At 42.9% G+C, this 19,009-nt stretch overlaps 2 protein-coding genes across 5 annotated transcripts in view; both read right to left on the bottom strand.

Moving 5' to 3' along the window:
* trim62.1 (tripartite motif containing 62, tandem duplicate 1) overlaps positions 1-6,701 on the bottom strand; it is a 150,731-nt gene extending 144,030 nt beyond the window's left edge. The window contains exons 1-2 of the mRNA XM_084316803.1: positions 6,610-6,701; positions 5,031-5,607 (exon numbers count right to left, since the gene is read on the bottom strand). Of these exons, the coding sequence (XP_084172929.1) occupies positions 5,031-5,438 (408 nt within the window). The 5' untranslated portion in view covers positions 5,439-5,607; positions 6,610-6,701. The remainder of the gene's footprint in view (positions 1-5,030; positions 5,608-6,609) is intronic.
* A 701-nt stretch (positions 6,702-7,402) lies between these two features.
* Positions 7,403-17,561, bottom strand: tnfrsf1b (tumor necrosis factor receptor superfamily, member 1B). Of its 4 annotated transcripts, none has more exons than XM_084317653.1 (9): positions 17,380-17,561; positions 13,638-13,749; positions 10,979-11,104; positions 10,376-10,534; positions 9,210-9,303; positions 8,840-9,072; positions 8,363-8,449; positions 8,124-8,179; positions 7,403-8,020 (listed from the first exon to the last, which is right to left on the bottom strand). In XM_084317653.1, the coding sequence occupies exons 1-9, from the start codon at positions 17,437-17,439 to the stop codon at positions 7,484-7,486; spliced, it is 1,464 nt and encodes a 487-aa protein (XP_084173779.1). In that variant the 5' UTR covers positions 17,440-17,561; the 3' UTR covers positions 7,403-7,483. The 4 variants fall into 4 exon arrangements, with proteins under 4 accessions (XP_084173779.1, XP_084173781.1, XP_084173780.1 ...); XM_084317655.1 differs by having other exon boundaries at positions 8,870-9,072; XM_084317654.1 differs by having other exon boundaries at positions 13,638-13,746.
* Between the last annotated feature and the right edge of the window lie 1,448 nt (positions 17,562-19,009).

The raw sequence follows: 19,009 nt of genomic DNA, 5'->3' as shown, positions 1-19,009 counted from the left end.
AGTGTTGTCACTTTTGCACTTTTGTCATGGTGTCTTTGGATCCATAAATAAAATCAACCAATCATGATAATCAAAAGGAATTTATATTTGATAGATATTGACATATATTAATAAAGGATCATATTATCTTATATATATAAATACATGATAAACAATACCGATATATCGCCCAGCCCTAATGTGAAGTGTGAAAGACACGGTCAGTGTAAGCACTTCACATCACTCAGGCAATGTCCAGACGAAAAAGATTTTGAACTTTTTCGTTTTCATTTCGTTCACAATTTTCCGTTGGCTGCGATCAAAGCACGGAGGGCCGGCTCCCCCCCCCCCCTTTCCATGCATACATGATGAAACATAATACCGATAATCTAGTATTGATTTCAGATTGACTCAATAATCAAGCGAGAAATGGCACGATTTATAATGAAATGCAGTAAAGCGCTGTTTGGCGGAGTTTCCTGGGATTACACAGGATCACTCTAAAACTATACTCATATTCACCACGGTATAAAATGGAAATGTATGGATGAAAGAATAATCTGTTTTTTGCATGTTGACCGGAAGAAACTCACTGACAATCGACGTTGTTATTAGATCCATAGCTATAATATTTAATATAGTTTTAGCACTACAAACACCGGCATCTACCCCCATTGCATTACAGCGCTGGCACAAACGGCCATCTGGCGCTCAATGTGTTTGACATCTCTGTTGTCGACAGTGGTAGTACAGGCGCAGTACATTTAGCTGTAAAAGCCAGATCAAGCTCAATAGCTTCTGTAACATGAACGCAACTACTCTGTACAATGCCATTGTTGTTGTGATGTTGGCTGAGTTTGCACACGCGGGTTAACACTTGAGTGCCAGCGGCGAGATTTCTCGTTAGTTCATGCAGACCGCTGAGTGCCAACGACGAGAGATCTCGTTTTTTTATTTATTAGCGATTTCCATTCATATTTCATCAATCTAGCCTCACGTTACCACTGCAAACTCTCTCTGAGCTCCATTGGGAAAATACCGCCCCCTATCGTCTCTCCCTGTGGTACTGCACCCCTTTGGATTGGATTGAATGAAACGCATGGGGGGGGAAATCCTGCTTCCACATTTTACTTCTCAGGCATGCAACTCGAGCCGATTGGATTCATTGTGGACCATCAGAACAGCGTGGAATCTGTGTTTCGACCACCCAGCGTTGGATCAATAAACGCAATCGATATTTGGAATGACGATCAGGAATTGGAATAATCTTTTTGGAGAATATCTGATCTGAGGTAAGAAATCTATTTTACCAGTCTTAGGATAATCAGAGCTTTTTTCACAGAGATATCAACGTGGGCCCTATGTGTGTGTGCGTGTGTGTGCTGATCAGGAAATGGATCATCGATTTTTCAGCCCGCTTATATAGCGTGCATAAGTACACATACTATCGATAATCTAGCGTTTATTTGAAAACGATTCACAAATAGGCAGAAAAATGACAGTTTGTGTATTCCAGTATATTCCAGTAAAGGGCGATTATCACAGAATCTTTATATTTTCCTGAAACTTTCAAAAAACGAGTTTTTCAAAATGGTATAAAAAGCAAATGAACCGATTAAAAAACAATCCGTTTCGACAATGTTGACTGTAAACAAGTCATTGATAAGCAAAGGCCATATTATACACATAGCCATAATTTAAGATATAGTTCATGAGTTCGCAAATATGAGAGCTCCATCATTGAAGTGGGCGTTGGCACGCAACGGGGTTCCGGGGCACTGGACCCGTGGCACGGAAAGTGTTAAGGGAGAGGTGGGCTATCGCGTCATCGGTTCAGGAAAATGCGAGTATAGGCTTGTAAAGACGGCGACACAAGGGGGGCGTCTTCAGATTTTCCCACTCTGGGACCCGGTCTCAGAAAATAGCGTTTTCAGGCTCCCAGAACACAGTTCCGTGTGGCTGAAAGGTGCATACGATCAAATACTTTGACTGATACGGCCGAAATCGGTTTTGTCTGGACATGGCCTCAGTGCAGTCAGGCGCACAGGTAAGTGTTAACCATCAACACTTTGGCCTGGTCCTCATCAGACTCCCCCCCCCCCTGCTGTCTGCATAACAAGCCGGGGGTGAGTTGTTGTCCAGTGGGTCAGCAGCACAGATCTGGACCACGTCTACACTGGTTAGCAGCAGACACAACGGGGCAGAGGGAAGAACAGAAAACACAGATGGCACTGGACTTCACCGCTGTGCACATCGACTAAAACAAACAAAAGAAACAACAGCGGGATTAACAGCCTTGCTGTGGAGTTATAGGAGTTGGCCTCGGAGGGAACTGTTCTGCTGATGAGAAGGCAAACAACAGTGACATTGAATTACTGCAGCGATGGATGTGCAAAATATGACTAAAAGCAAACAATGCCGACATAATACGGGCTAACAAAGCCTTCATAAACAGGTTCATATTAGTGACATGGTGTAAACCAGCCTCTGGGGGGTAGATTTCACGTGTTTACCCATCAGAAACTGAATTGAAACTGGCTCATTTCATTGCTCCAAATGCCGGTGAAACACCCTCTCGGCTTCAATTGGATACTCGCTTGGAAAACGTATACATTGGCTGCGTTTACATGGACAGTTTATTCCCCTTTTCATTCGGAATTAACGTTAAATCCTATTTAAAGTTATCATGTAAACATCTGAAAATACTTAATTCCGAATGAAAATGGCCATTCCGAAATAAAATCCATTCCGATGTAAGTGGCCGGTTTATTCCGTTTATCATTCCGAATTAAAGCTTTTTCTGTCCATGTAAACGCTTTTTCGGAATTAGTTCCCCCCGGTCTTTCTGCACATGATCGCGCATAGGCTACAGTACACATAGATGATCACGAACAGGGGCACATATTGTTCCATAGCATACGCCTTCAGTTGATCATGACAAATCCTCTCTTACCTTGACGATTAAAAAGCCTCCATAATTTAGTAAATAAAGCTGTAGCCAGCCAGCTAGTATTGATGCTATACAAAATGCTATCCACAAAATAGCTACATAGCTAACCAACTAAATACAATGGTATCCTGAGGTAACGTTAGATACAACGTTTGCAGTCGAAATGACTGGACACACACAGGGACAAGTTAAACATCAATCAATTAATTTATTCCAACAGGTAGTTTGAGCTGCATGTGAGCCGCGGTCTTTCTCTCCTCTCCTTTGGAAACGAATGATGATACGTTAGCTAGAAAAAGCACAGAACCGGCCGGCAAAAGTGAAGCTGCTAGCAACAGACACTATAATACTTCAGTCGGGGGATTTCAAAATAAAAGAGCGACGTCTAAAAGCACCGTAAATAGGTTTATTTTGTACATTATCTAACGTTAACACGAACCTAAACTAACTTTAGATTAGTTTAGGTTCGTGTATAGATATATATATTAGATATTGTAAAGAATAAACGTATTTACGGTGCTTTTAGACGTCGCTCTTTTATTTTGAAACCCCCCGCCCGGAAGTAAAAATTATGCTTATTTGTCTGCTTGTTATCAATGGGTTGCTACATACGGGGTACAATGTTACATAGGCTGTGCGTCGATGTTGCAGAAGCATAAAGGCCTGCAACACCTTTGCTTTGTCGATGTTGTGGTGCAGTTGCTTTGAAGTTGCTGTAGCATTTAGAGGCCTTTAACATTAGCAGAATAGACACACCGAGAGTCTGGTTAATGTTGTTTGGTACGCTAGCACAGTAGCTGAGAATACCGGTCGCAGCTGTTTGTTTACTTCTGGTAAACGTAATGACGTTAACATCCTGTTTACGTTTACCCAATCAGAAGCCTTCCCAGCCCCAAACCTTACGATGACTCGAAAACTCCCGATTAGACAGTGACTTTCATGTAAACACCTTGTCGGAATTAAGATTTGACATGTAAACTCGCATGATTTTTTTTTACATCCGAATGATTTGATTCCGAAGTTATAATTCGGAATTAAAAGTCACCATGTAACCGCAGCCAGTGTGATGTCCGTCATGTTAAGTAATGGGGTCAACAGAGGTCCATTTCTGACCCCTCAAGATTTACTACAAACCCAATGTAGACCTAGATACACCGATGGAATATAAGTGGCCCCGACTATGACTGCAATTAACCAATGCGTTTAAGAAAGAGTATGGCATAGCAAAAGACACAACTCAATGTATGTTGGTCAAATTATTGTAATAAAGCTTAAGAAATATGGCAGCAAATGCCTAACTGGCGGCGCCAACTTCCATGCCCATCAGTCTAATTTAATTTAAAACATATAATACATACATCTGCAAATGCTTTTTTTATATTTTGAATCGACAAAACACACAATTGTGAACACATTTGTGCTCAGGAGCATTATGGACAGAGAGCTTCACATGAGGGACGGATGGGTGGTTTCCTGTAGCCAAACAGGTTGCAGGTTGCCAACTTCTTCCGCCCACAACAAAAGTAGGTGTAACGACTGAATATACACATGCAGACAAACTGGAGACTCCAGAGGGTGTTTTACATGCCCTCCGGAAGGACTGGGAATTAATGGATGCCATAAAGCGAGCACAACCTGATACTAAGTTAAAGCAAAATACTGACTTGTAAAATGGACTGGAATGGGTTTATGCAGCGATGGAAACAACGGTAAAATACCAGCACGATCCTTGACTTACCACACTGTCTCTCATTCAAATCTGTTGCTCCAAACTCAACGTGAATTCTGAAGCTGTCATCCGCACCTTAAAATCCATCTGGTCCGAGCTTTGACTTAACAACCCGATTAAGCTGAAGCAAACACATTTATGTCATCAGGGGAACGGGCTCATCACCAACAGGCTCATCAACAACAGGCTCATCATCAACAGGCTCATCATCAACAGGCTCATCATCAACAGGCTCATCAACAACAGGCTCATCATCAACAGGCTCATCACCAACAGGCTCATCATCAACAGGCTCATCACCAACAGGCTCATCACCAACAGGTCCATCCCTGCCAAACCCCTCTCAACAGACGTTTCTATAGGGGAACTGACCTGTATCTCCTCGTAAGCCTCGTCGATGGTGGTCACCTGGTGCTGCTCGTGCAGAGCCGGCTCGTCACAGAAGAAGCACACCAGGCTTTTGTCGCTGAGACAGAAGAGCTTGACCTTCTCGTGGTCCTTGCAGGGATAGGGGCTCCTTTGTGCATTCAGGATGGCGTCCAGCGGGAAGGCCGAGTAGCGCTCCACGATGTTGGCCAACTTCAGGCTCGGGGAGAGCAGGGGGTCGGCGAAGGTCCTCCGGCACTCGGGACAGTCCCGTACTCCGTGAAGCTCCTTCCTGCTCCAGTGTTCAGTGATGCACTTTCGGCAGAAGTAGTGCTCGCAACCGAAACTGACAGGGTCTTGGTAGATGCTCAGGCAAATGGAACAGAGGAGCTCGTCCTTCAGACAGCAAGCCATTTGCAAACACGGGAGATGAGCTGCATCTAAGAGGACAGTGTTCTGGTGCAGAAAACACTTGGGTTTGATTCTTCTATTCAGTTCCAAGTCTGGCACGGGCTTGGGGTCTTTTGAACGTGATTGACAGATGAACAAGTGCTTCAAAATCTTGGGGCTTCACCTCTTTAATCTGTTGGTGATGCAGTAAATAGCATAAACATGTCCATCCATTAGACAGAAGCAGAATTTGTATATACTTTTATAACAAGGATAAATCATCCAAACTATTGATTTTTAGATGTTGAAGTTACCCATTAGCAAACCAGAGTCCAATGTGATAACTATTTTTACCTAAAAGGGGCATTTAATGCCATGTCTGTTTGTTTTCCAGTCAAGTAACCGTAAATAGCACAGGCCACCATTGTAAATAATAATTCATTCTTAAATGACTTGCCTTATGAAATAAATAACACAATAAAAATACATGTAATATGAAACAGGCCCGGGTGTCTATTTGATTCAATCAATTTAGCCGTTTAAATTATTGAACACAGGCTAACCTAAATGTTGCAAACGAACAGCTACAAACAACCCAATTGTAACCAGTTGCAGCTTCGTAACTTTACTCTCAGGCAACATAATTAACCAACATAATATCACACAGACAGTATTACACTTTCACCACTAATTCTTGACTGGCTTGTGATGATGGGGTCTGCATACATAAAACAACAACAGCTCCAGGTAACGTTAGGCACCTGCAACAAACAACACTACCGTCACGGCTGCTTTACTCTCGGCACTATAGCTAACAGGTTTGATACTCTGTTAGAAGAAGTATTCATTAGCAATCAAGCTTGCTTCTCGTCAATGGCAGATTGTCGAGCTATCATCATATCTACAGTCCAGCTTAGCGACTCCTTGCCATTTAATTGCCTAGCCCTAGTCCCGCTGTAGCCAGCTGGCTTTATTATAAACACATCCAGGACCACGCCGCCGCCACCGGCTGCAGGGAGATGCGAGGCAGCGCAAGAAAAGACAGACAACACTAGTGATTATTCTTCTAGTTCTAACCTATCGAAAACCTGAATAATATAGAGGTACAAATGGACCGGCACAAACAATGTTTCCGTGTTGGCCAATAGTAGGACAACTCCAATTCTGTTGAATAAGTCAAAAGGGAAACTCTCACCAGCTCTCCCGACACCGCGACACCACCAAGCATCAGCTCCAGTCGGTCTGTTCAGGAAGGAGAACACGCGCGCGCACACACACACATACACATACACGCACACACACAACAGCGATAGAAGAAACCACCTGTGCGAGCTATATGGGTGTTTCACTGAAACACATTTTCCAATAGTCCTAAGGCTGTGCGAGCTCGCTGATATATAATACACATATAATAATATACTGTGTCTTTCGAAACGGCCCGTGTGATTAAATTAGTAATTGCGCAGCAGAAACCCGTCAAACCCGAATGTATGGGATATGTTGTTCCCCCATGTAATATGGAATGGCGCAGACTGTCTCCACCGCGTCTCCACCTCCTCTCTCGTGGCGCTCGCGCGCACAGCTGATGACTCGTGCGAGCTCCTTTCTGTCTGTGTACGTGAGCGCACTGAGCGCTACCGTAATATAACAAGGCATGGCATAACAAACTCATCAAATTACACCGGTTGCCGGATCTGAATAATAAAAAATAAAAATAAAGCATTTATCTTATTCGGGGTGAACGAAACATGCTGCAAAAAAGACAGTCAACAGTCGAGCTACAATTAAATTAATTGTTGCAGTCAATGTTTAACCAGTAGGTGGCAATAGTGTCCACACAAAGAACAATACTTCTTTCCAAACCGGAGATGACCAATGAATGGCTTAAACGGAGGTACAACATAATACAGCACACAGCTTTATTTACAGTACATATACATATTTAACATATTAATTCATTCGTTTGTTGGGTTATGCAGCGTGCAGTCTATTTAAAAGCATACCCTCCCACGGTCCCACCCCAATACAGCAGGCTACTTTTGACTTGTTAAAGTAAAACATCACAGTGATTAACTGGTCGTCATACATCTGCAGTCTTTATCGTAGCTGGCACTCTCCTGCACTGGCACCAGTGCCTGTTTGCCTGCCTCTTGCTGTGGTTCGCTGAAGCACTCCACCTCCTTCCTATGGGGTAGGCCAGGGTCTGTCCGTGCCAAGTCTGTAGGGGTGATGGACGGTGCTGCACAGGACCTGTTGCCCATGTGGAAAGTGATGTTGACATTCACCTGGGGGCTCGAGAGCAGGGGACTGGTGGGCTGAGAAGAGACGTTGGACTGGGAGCTGGCGGTGGGCTCCGTGTTGGTGAGCAAGGTCATTGGCTCTGAGAGAATTGACTGTGGGTCGTGTAGGGGTGCGACTGACTGGAGAGGGCCTATAGATTGGCTGTCCTGGCTGCTGAAATATTCCATCCCGGTGAAGGTCTCGGTGTTGTCATTAGATTGACAGAGGACACTGCATGGCTCCGCTGACCTCAACAGACAATGCTGTTCCGGAGGGGTTTCAGTGAATGAAGTGACACGAGTAGCCACTGGAAAATCCTTACTGATCTGCAATGCGAAAAGGTGGGAGGGGTTGGGGATAGGAAGTGTTATACTGTATGATATAGTACCGTATTTAAATGTGATGAACATAAAGCTGAGAGAAACTCACCTCGACAGCCTCACAGTTTCCATTTGCATCCGTTTTAGGTTGAAAGATTCTGGTGCCTATGAGCGAGAAAGAAACAATTGACGAGTGCCGGCAGTGAGTGCGATTTTTAAAATGTTAAATATTAGCAAACAGCAAATGGTTGAGGAAAAAATGTGGTTATTGTTCATTATCTCAAATTAGAAAATAAGTCAAGAGGACCACTTTGTGTACAAAATAATGAAACGACTGGATGACCTCACCTTTCTTCTGGATGACTTTACATCCGATGGTCAACAAGACCACGATAATAACAAACAGCACAACAGATCCGATGATACTGGCAATGACTGCAGATAGATAGGTAGATACATACACACACGCGCACGCGCACACACACACACACACACACACACACACACACACACACACACACACAAAAACATGTTTCAAACAAAAAGCACACTCAAGAGGAAATGGTAAAAAGGTCATCAAGTCTTCCACCGTCGCCATTATGACTAATAAACATTGAGAATACAATATTACATTTACATTTTGTCACTTAGCTGATGCTTTTATCCAAAGCGACTTACAAGTTTTGTACAACAAGACAGCAGGAAGGGTACAACTCTTATCAGCTGAGTAACAATGTTCATCAAAGTGTTGAGTGCTACAGTGTAGGTTAGTATATTAGGAAAAGTGCATGACAGTAAGGTTAGTTAGGGACGGGTTAGAGTTACCCGTCGTATCTGTAGTAGTGATGCGACTACCTGGCAGAACCAGAGGGTCGATGATTGAATGGTTAGATGGTTGAAGCTTTGAGTCAGTAGAACTCAACCTAGATCCCAAGGTGGACACGCCTGTGGTTCTCTGTGGACTTGTAAAAACGATACTAGACAGTGAGGCATCCACAGGCTCACACACGGTGTCTGATGTAGAATTACCCATTTTCACAACACTCCTGCCCTGACAACTAGAGAGAGAGAGAGAGAGAGAGAGAGAGAGAGAGAGAGAGAGAGAGAGAGAGAGAGAGAATCAAATATCTAAGACTATGCAACCATATATCTGTCCTCTATACAATACATTGTTAGTGTGCTGTGCTCCACTCACTCTGTGTGAGCCTGACAGCTGTCGGTGTAGGAGTCCCTATCAGAGAAAGTCCCAGCAGGGCATGCTGCACACTGCACGTTGGAGTCAAATGTCCCTGAAACACACACCCACATACATTCACTAGAAATATCACATTTTAATCTCATATATAACACAATGACACATAAATAACATTTGACTTTGTATATTTAGTTTTTAAGAATTGTAAAGGATAGGCAAAAATAAGCATGTGCTTCAGCCTATTCCTTTTTTCGGTCATTGAGTTTGGATTTTGTGTGCAAGCTTACTTTGTACATTTGTGATTTTTTATTTTTTTTTATTTTTTTTGAAAGTCCACACAAGTGTGTTTTTGATTGATCTGTAAACAAAGACAGAAAATAAACTATTCATCAACTACTACTACTACTACTACTACTTCTTAGATGTGTTTAACTGTAACAATCAGGGGCGGTGGTCTTGAGAAACGGACTTGCGACTGAAAGGTTGCCGGTTTGAATTCTCAGACCAGCTGGGAAAATCTGGGTGGGGGAATTGAATGTGTGCCACACGCCTGTCCCCTCAACAGCTACCATTGGGCAAGGCACTTAACCCCCAGCTGCTCAGCACAGTAGAAGGTGTGAGTGTGTGTATGCCTCCCGGCTCCCTCCCCTTACAACTCCCACAGGCCACTGCTGTAAATAAGATTAACGAAACTATGATACTGTACATAGATACAATGGCCAATGGCCTAGTGGTTAACACTGTCGCCTCACAGCAAGGTCATGGGTTCGATTCCCGCTTGGGGACCAGGTTGCCGGGTTGCCAGGTACCCAGGTTGGGTATCTCCCGGGCCTGTCTATGTGGAGTTTGAATGTTCTCCCGGTGCTCGCAAGGGTTTCCCCTCCAGAAAAAGAGATAACCCCAATGGAAAAACATTCAGAACAGATCGCTAACGCTGTCGCATCCCTTGCGAAGACAGACAGGAGCACTGGGATTGGTCCCCGGGACATGGCCCACGCCACAGCCCATGTCTGCTGCCGGCTGCCCTTGGGGGGGAGGGACGACGGGATGGGTCAAGCGCAGAGAGGCATTTCATCGGCGACCCAATGTATGCATGCGTGTGTGTGTGTGTGTGTGTGTGTATCTGCATGACAAATAAAGACTTCCTCTTAGCATCAGCACTGTACCTTGTTTGGAGACCCAATAGCCAGGTCTGCAGGTCTTGTATTTTGCACATTCTGAACAGTATGGGTCTTGACCTTCCATTATGCAATACATTCCAGGCTGGCACACACACTTGGACATGGTGCTGCTGTTGCAGTTCTGGCCATACTGCAGACCTTTGCCTGATCATAAATTCAGATTCAGATTTGCCATAATGCAACAAGTACAATGGAATTCTTACTCTCCGTTTACTCCACAGCATCAAGCAATAAAAAGCAACAATTTACAGAATAAAAAGCAGGTTTTTATATACAATAAACAATCAACTGTCTGTGGTATGTGCATACAAATAAGTACAACTAAGTATAAGTAAATAAAATAAAAATAAGTACACAGACAAGCTAAAATAATTGCACATTATATTGATCCACGAGGGTGCAGTAAAGTGGCTGAGCATTGTAGCAGCATTTGAGTCCAGTAATGGGCGGATTAACTGTTCATCAGGCGTACTGCCTGTGGGTAAAAATAAATATGGCACTGTTTTGTATAATGTACACAGGAAGTTATGTGAAAAATAAATAAAGCCGTATTCATTGAAATAAGCAGATGCAACATTAACCACTCACTGTTTTTACATCGGGGACAGGAAAAGCAGTTTGGGGAGTAGTTTGAGCTCTCAATGTACCGGCCGCTGGGACAACTCTCACACACACTGTCAACGGTGTTACTGCATTGTGTCTTCAGCCGCGTTCCTGTTTCAAATATACATGCTGTAAGTGCACAACTTAAAATGCATCAGTGTTCTGTAGAAATGTTGTATTCAATTCAATTTCAATTTATTAAATAAGCAATGGGGACAATACACATTAATGAACATTTATTAAACATGCCAGATTGTAGCTATGAGCTCATTTCCATCTGGAGTCCCTTTGCAGGTTGATGTGAACACAAAACATGCAAAGAACATGCAATACAAAGACAATGAACAATAAAGAAAATAAACAATGTACACAATCATGCAGTACAAAATAAACAACAAAAACATAAACAAATGTACATAACCTCAGTCCCTCCCCTCCCGCTGTCCCCCACATAGAAGACATGTGTATGTATGGTGGTCAACGACAAGAGGCAAACCGTGTCCTTTGATCCCGTTTGAATTGTGCCATAAATTACACATAATGATGTTTGTCATTTAAAAAATATAATTTTGCAGTCATCAGTTAACACGATCGATAGCTTTTGACGCTATAACATATCGTTCGCTGGCTGACAATTACACTTCTAAATGGACAAACTAATTATGTCATGGCAGAATTCAAATGGCATCAAAAGATCATTCGTCTCTCTCCCGTTGACTACTATGCATACTTTCTCAGAAATAAGGTCCTATGATTCCCCCCCCCCCCCATTGTTGATGCCAATGCATGGATGGATTTTCAATGTTTTGACTTGGTCCCGTGGGCTGTCTATATGCAGAAGACAATCCAGCTCCAATCTGTTTACAATAATTGGAGATAAAATAATGTGACACAGGTGCAGTAAAGCACAATTCTTGCCGTATTGTAACAGAGATTAAGAGATAATATTGACATTTCCATTATCCGAGGAGGGGGTTCAATCAATTTCAACAGAAAGAACCACTCCAATATTTCCACCCGTACATACTGTATAAGGACTGCATTTATATAGCACTATTATCCAAAGTGCTTTACAATTTATGCCTCACATTCACCCATTCACTCACACATTCACACACCATGCAAGGTGCAAACCTGCTCATCGTGAGCAGTTACTGTAGGGGTTAAGTGTCTTGCTCAAGGACACTTCGACACGCTGCCGGGAGGAGTCAGAATCGAACCGGGAACCTTCTGATTACCAGACGACCGCTCTACCTCCTGAGCCACTGTATATAGCAACTTGACAACTTGATGTTGACCTTTGAAACGATGAAACAAAGCGGGGCTCGCAACTCACTTTTGATGCTCCAAGGTGTTTTAATTGTGACAAAAAATAGCAGATACAACGTTTCGACCCTTCCGGTTTTTTTCAAGTATTTTTTCGGTACCTTTGAAACGATACCACACTTTGTCTGAACCGCATGGGGGTTGGGTTGGCCAATGGAAGACCAAGTCGATGGCAATTTATACTCAGCCATTGATGGTGGTCTCTCAGTGGACTCGCTTTTTGTGTTTGGCTGGTCCTTACTGTAGGTATTAAAAATTTCTTGCAGCTCTTTTAAATATTAACGAACATATATAACTATGTATCAAAATATTTAACTTAAAGGGGAACTATCTTATAAATGGCCTTTTTGAGTGTTTAGCATTGTTTCCTAGCTATGTGAACTTATATTAATATGATCTATGTCTCAAAATTCTCATATTGGCGCATTCTTCCAATTCTCCTCTCACAATATTCACCCTCACTGAACTGAGTCGTTTGAAAATGTGCCTATATGTGATGTCATATAGTCACTGCTGCATGTTAATGTTCAGGCGAAGACGACGCTCCGCAGTGGTTTAGGAGCCCAGGCTCAAAACAGCTCGAGATCTTGAGGTAGAAAAATGCTGTTTTTGAGGACTTGATTAGAAATACAAAACAACGAATAAAAAAATATATATATATTACAGAGGTGTTCCATAGACTCACAGGAATTGTGTAAAAGTGCCCAAATAGTGAAAGAAATAGTAAAATAGTTCCCCTTTAAGTAAATCTTAAGCATCTACTGTGTAGTGATCTTCCCTTCTGTTCCTCTGCTTTCAGTCCTGACTGAAGGAGATGGAGGAACAGATGGCCTCCCATTGCTGTGTGTGTGTGTGTGTGTGTGTGTGTGTGTGTGTGTGTGTGTGTGTGTGTGTGTGTGTGTGTGTGTGTGTGTGTGTGTGTGTGTGTGTGTGTGTGTGTGTGTGTGTGTGTGTGTGTGTGTGTGTGTGTGTGTGTGTGTGTGTGGTTTGTGGGTAGATAGGTTGCTCATCGTTTTGATGTTCTGTCATTATCCTTGTTTGTCTTATTATGTTTGTTTTGTTTTGTAAAACTGTCTTGAAAAACAATAAAAAAAAAAAAAAAATATCACGTCTAGAATTATAAGATGAAAGTTATTGTCTCGGGCGCCCCAGTGGCCCACCACGTACATACTGTATGCTCAGCGTAAACCGCAGCATCCTGGTTCGAACCCGGCCCAGGACATGTGATGTATGTCTTCCCCATCTCTTTTTTTTTTAATGATTGTCTCATACTGTCATCCAAGTGAAACAACAGTCTATGGTTATCTGTGTCTCTTACCAGGAAGGCACTTGCTGCAGCACAAGTTAGAACCATCATCAAGCCGATATTCTCTTCTGGGGTTTTTACAAACGCCATTAGAGTCAGCCTGGTATGGCTGTGAGTTCACCTGCTGGGGAAAAAGACACCAACATGAACAACACTGTACAGTGCAAAAATAGGTATGCAAAAATAGGTATGCACATACAGCACATGTCTGCTGCATAAGCTCCCTGGCGGGGTGGCCTGCAGCGCTGCCCTTCCATGACATGCTAAATCAACAATTGCTGACAACAGCAGCACATTTCTTGTATTACAGGAAGTGGAGGAGGCAGCCTGAGAAGAATACGCTCCGAGAGCCGCCTTGGCTGACTTGTTTTTCATGTGGTCTGACATATAAGTCGTGGGTCTGACTTCCGATGTTACAGGAATTGATAATAAAAACACATGGCTCTGCCAAGCCTGAGATTATCATTTCCAAAGACATGTTACGTCCTCTTCCCATAGCCATGTGCCTGAACAAACACCACTGCTCTTTCATTGAGATACAGAAGAAATTCACAGTAAAAGTGCCTCTGTATTGTTCTACACTTCCTCAGATGCCTCAGGGGGGTGAGACACTATGCCTATGGAAATGTACACTGTGCAGTATATGTGCTATATAATATAAAGCAAATGGGGAGAGCCTGCACACACACAAGACATTCGCATACTTTTCAACCCTAAAATCTTACAGCATAATGCTACAGTGAGATGCCATATACCGAATGAAACAGCCAACAGGTTTCTGAAGATATGATGCATAAATTCTACCTCACCCCGAATCCCAATAGGAAACCAATAAAAAATATGTTTTAGGCAAACAGAAAGCCTTATGTGTGCAAACTGTAGCCACTGTGCCAAACTCACCACAATGCAGCTCAACTAGACGCTGGGGAGTTACATTACTTGGTTTATGTCAGGAACAAGGTTTCTTCTACAAGGTCAAAGACTTTGCCAGTAAACATCTTTCTGTGTTGGTGATGTGCGCTTTCAAGCGTTTCCACTGCGTACATCAGTTATCCACATTGTCACAGTGCATGCATTTGCTTTATCAATCCGTGGCCCTGCTTGGGAGTGGGGCCCGTTTCAGTTGAAATTGGTGAAACATAGCTAAGGCCCCCTATGCTCACATGACCTACCTGAATGAATGAATGAATTAATGAAAACTTTATTTAACAGATTGCAGAATGGGTACAATACAGTACTACGGCTCAATACACACAATTGTTAGGGGGATGCAGACCAGAGAAAGACGTTTGTCTTGTTTACATCAGGGTCCCCCATTTTCAATTCATAGTGACATTTATGACATACACAACATACATGACATCATGACATTTATGGCATAGGGACATACATGACATACAGGTATATAGTACTGTTACATTTGTGACATATGATGTGCAAATATACAGTAATGTTACCCATAGATCCTAACAGAGAATATATACATATGATGGGGAGGAGACTGTACATTAGCAGGGGGTGGGTGGGTGGGAGAGAAAATATACATACGGTGGGGAGAAAATATATACATAAAGTGGGGAGGAGACTGTCTATTAGGAGGGGGTGGGGATGGGGGGGGTTGGACATTTACGGTGGCCAGTTTCGTATTGCAGCCTCCCGTAGGTGCTCTTTAAAAGCGGTTTTGAATGTAGGTAGGGATTCACATCTAGAGTACCGTTAACTCCACCATCTGTTCTCTCCCCTCCAGGTAGGATTGCATCCAGCTCACTGATAGACTATCAAAACCAATTGCTTTTAGCTTGTCAATCAGAATCGAGTGATTGACAGTGTCGAAGGCCTTTTGTAGGTCCAGCATGACCATGCCGCAGTATTTGCCCGCGTCCACCTCTTGTTTGATGTGATCGTTCAAATAGAGAAGGCAGGTGTCAGTGGAGTGGGATGTTCTGAAGCCAGATTGGAATTCGTAGATTTGATTTTTTTCCTCTAGGTACTTTTCGACCTATTCGTAAACAATTTTTTCCATGACTTTCGAGATGGAGGTAAGAATAGAAACAGGGCGGTAGTTGCCTGGGTCCAATTTGCTGCCCTTTTTGTGCAGGGGGGTTACTCTCGCAATTTTGAAGTCTTTGGGTACGTGTCCCTGTTTTATGGAGAGGTTTATTATGTGTGATGACTGGGGTGATGGTGGCATATTGCCATGGCGAGTGGCCTTGTTAGGTTGGAGGGCGCTCAGTTTTTTTGTGCACCTCAGCTGTTACCATTTCTAGTTTGAAATCGTCTTTGCGGACCCCTAGGTTATTGTAGTACTAGTAGGCTAGGATGTGTTCTACCCCAACATTCCCTGAGTGGGAGGGTAGTTTAGTTTAGCTAAATGACTAAATGTAAATGTAGGACCGTTAGGATCTGGTAGCGAGGGATAATGGATGGATTATCCAATGGGGGGTCCGGGAGGGGGGGGTACGAGCTAGAGTGTGTAGGGTATTAGATAGCAGGTATTGGGGGTATATCCTGTATAAGACATTTAACTATATGGTGATTTTATTGGATGTGCACTGTTAATAATGCTTGTATATCTTATCGAGTGTTGTCATGTTTGTTTATTATGTTTGTTTAAAAAATAATAAAAAAATAAAATACAAAATGTAGGACCGTTACTGTTCCTAATTTATGCAAATGACATGTCATCAGCTTGTGACTGCAACTTGTTCCTGTTCGCGGACGACTCAGCCCTGCTGGTTACAATCTGTTTAACAGTACTGTATATTTGCATATCTTTTTTTTATCCACTTTTTCTCCGTATTTTTCAATTTTTTCTTCCATCCCAATTTCACCTTGCCAATTCTCCCTTCAATTCTCCCCTCCCCTGTCTCGAACATTGCTAGACTATGCCTCCCACTGGTCGGCTGCAATGTGGACGAAGCCTTGCATCACGTGTCCCCTCCGGTACACGAGGAGGCAGCCGTCGCATCTTTTTCACCTGTACAGCGCAATCTCTCAGTGGCGAGGAGTAACGCATGGGAGGCTCACGCTGCCCCCGTTACTTCCTGATTCTGCTGTACAGGCGCACCAACCGACCTGTAGGAGTCGCTGTCCACAACGTCCAATCCCCACCCACCAGCTTTCCCACCCCTAACACTGCCAATTGTGTTAGTATGAATGACCAGCCAAGCTGGTAGCAACGCAGAGAGCTGGGCTCGAACCCAGCGTCTCCTGCGTTAGTGGCAAGCGCCTTGCCCACTGCGCCACTTAGCCGCCCATTATATTTGCATATCTTGTAAGTCACAAATGTATAACAGTACCGCATATCTGTATGTCATGTATGTCATAAATGTCATGATTAGTTTAGATTAGATTAGATTTTTATATCTGTATATTGTGTGTCATAAATCTCATTATGAATTGAAAATGGGGGACCCTGATGTAAACAAGACGAACGCCTTTCTCTGGTCTGCATCCCCTTAACAATTGTGTGTATTGAGCTGTACTGTATTGTACCCATTCTGCAATCTGTTAAATGTTCAATCAATCAATCAATAATTAAATCACGTAGATCCAGTGGACTATAGGCGACAGTACATTTTAAACAGGTGATCAGTAATTACTTTACCTAATCGTCCCAGCCCTGCACAACTCCGTTAGGCTACTACTGTGCGCTCTCAGGCATGGGAATGGAATTCCTAAGCATCATCGAATTACACACGGACCCAAACCTACCTGTAGAAAGTTAGAGGCATCTGACAGAAGAATTCCTTACCTTGATAATAAGGGCATTCAGCAGGACCGCGAACAGAACGCACATAACTGCGTCCTTCATTGCTTCTTTTACAGCCTTTAATTACGCGATATAACTATAAGTCGTTTAGGCTACATTAATGACATAAGTGCGCTTGTATTACTGAAGGGGCGAGTGATTTCCTTGAACTGAGACTAGCAGGAAACAAGCTACACTCCGGGCTCTGGCATTCACTCTGCGTTGTTGTGACGAAACTTGTCTGATGCAAGCTATAATTAGACTTAACTCAAACTAAACTAAAAACTAAAACTAGTAATAACCTAGAATAAAACTAATAAAAACATGTAGTTAACTAAAATAAAAAATAGACTTTAGAAACTATAAAACGATATTGTGTACTTACAAAACGAACTCAAATAAAATTATAGTATCTGCTTCACAGCCATGGGTCTGGCAAAGATGAAGAACAAGCTCTAGTTTACATTCAGTGTCCATCATGTTACTCTATATAGATTGGTAGTCCTATACTCCTCAGCCTTGCACCCCCTCTGTATCTTGGACCATGTATTAATATATTTTCGAACTTATTATGAAAATGAAAGCATTAATCTTGACTATGTATGTGTCATATAGGTTTCACATGATAAAGATAAGAAGTTGAACTTGCATTAGTCTTAATTTCTTAAGCACCACTCAGAGAACTTTCTAATGTCATGCCTGATATATTATGTTAATAACTGACAATAAGTACGTATGAAGGTTTCCTATCATTCAGACAAACAACATCAGAAGATTCAATACCTGTATGTTGCACCAGTGATTAAAAAAAAAAAAAAAAAAAATCACACATTTTTACTTCAGGCCGCTCCTACAGTGCCACCATCAGGACCAGTGGGTTCTGCATGGGACTGGACAAAGTGCTGTGCATTTTCATGTATGGTGAGGCGCAGTGGTGCACATTGTAAATGGTAGATTTACATTTATATAGCGCTTTCTGATTACCAGACGACCGCTCTACCTCCAGAGCCACTGTCGCCCCATATTGTAACAAACCAGCTCAGAAAGGGCTTTGTACGCTTTAAACACAACCAACACAACAGACACAGACAATAAAAAAAAAAAAAAACATACCAGCTTTATTAAATCTTTTACAAATTCATAAGGAGATATAAAGGATGAGGCGCACAGAGTCTCCCTACAGGATCCAATACCAGGGTCTCTAATGACTGCCCTTCAGTGAACCACTACAAACAGGTGCCAGAACACAGCACAGCACTCAGGAATAATGCTTGACACAGCACTCATAGATAAGATGCAACATACAGCACTCAGCATTCACCCCAGAACCTCACACTAAGGGCTAGTCACCCTTGTGAAACACTTAAAAAATGGGCCCAAGAGACACCCCAAACATGGGCTTGTCACTCTACCCATGTTAACCCACCCGGGATTCTTTTTTAATCAAACACTGACTAACAAACTAGACAAGGGTAGGAAGGAATACAGACTTCACATAAACTGAACATGAAATAATGAGGGTTAGAACTTGCCCCCGCTGACGAGACCCTCCCCTGGGGGTCTGGGCTTGTGGCACCATCACGACTCCCCGGGGCAAACGATAGTCGAGGTCAGGGGCGTGGACACAGCACAC

The sequence above is a fragment of the Notolepis coatsorum genome (assembly GCF_963971535.1).
Source record: "Notolepis coatsorum genome assembly, chromosome: 6".
Classification (NCBI taxonomy): domain Eukaryota; kingdom Metazoa; phylum Chordata; class Actinopteri; order Aulopiformes; family Paralepididae; genus Notolepis; species Notolepis coatsorum.
This window is presented reverse-complemented; position numbering and strand designations above follow the sequence as displayed.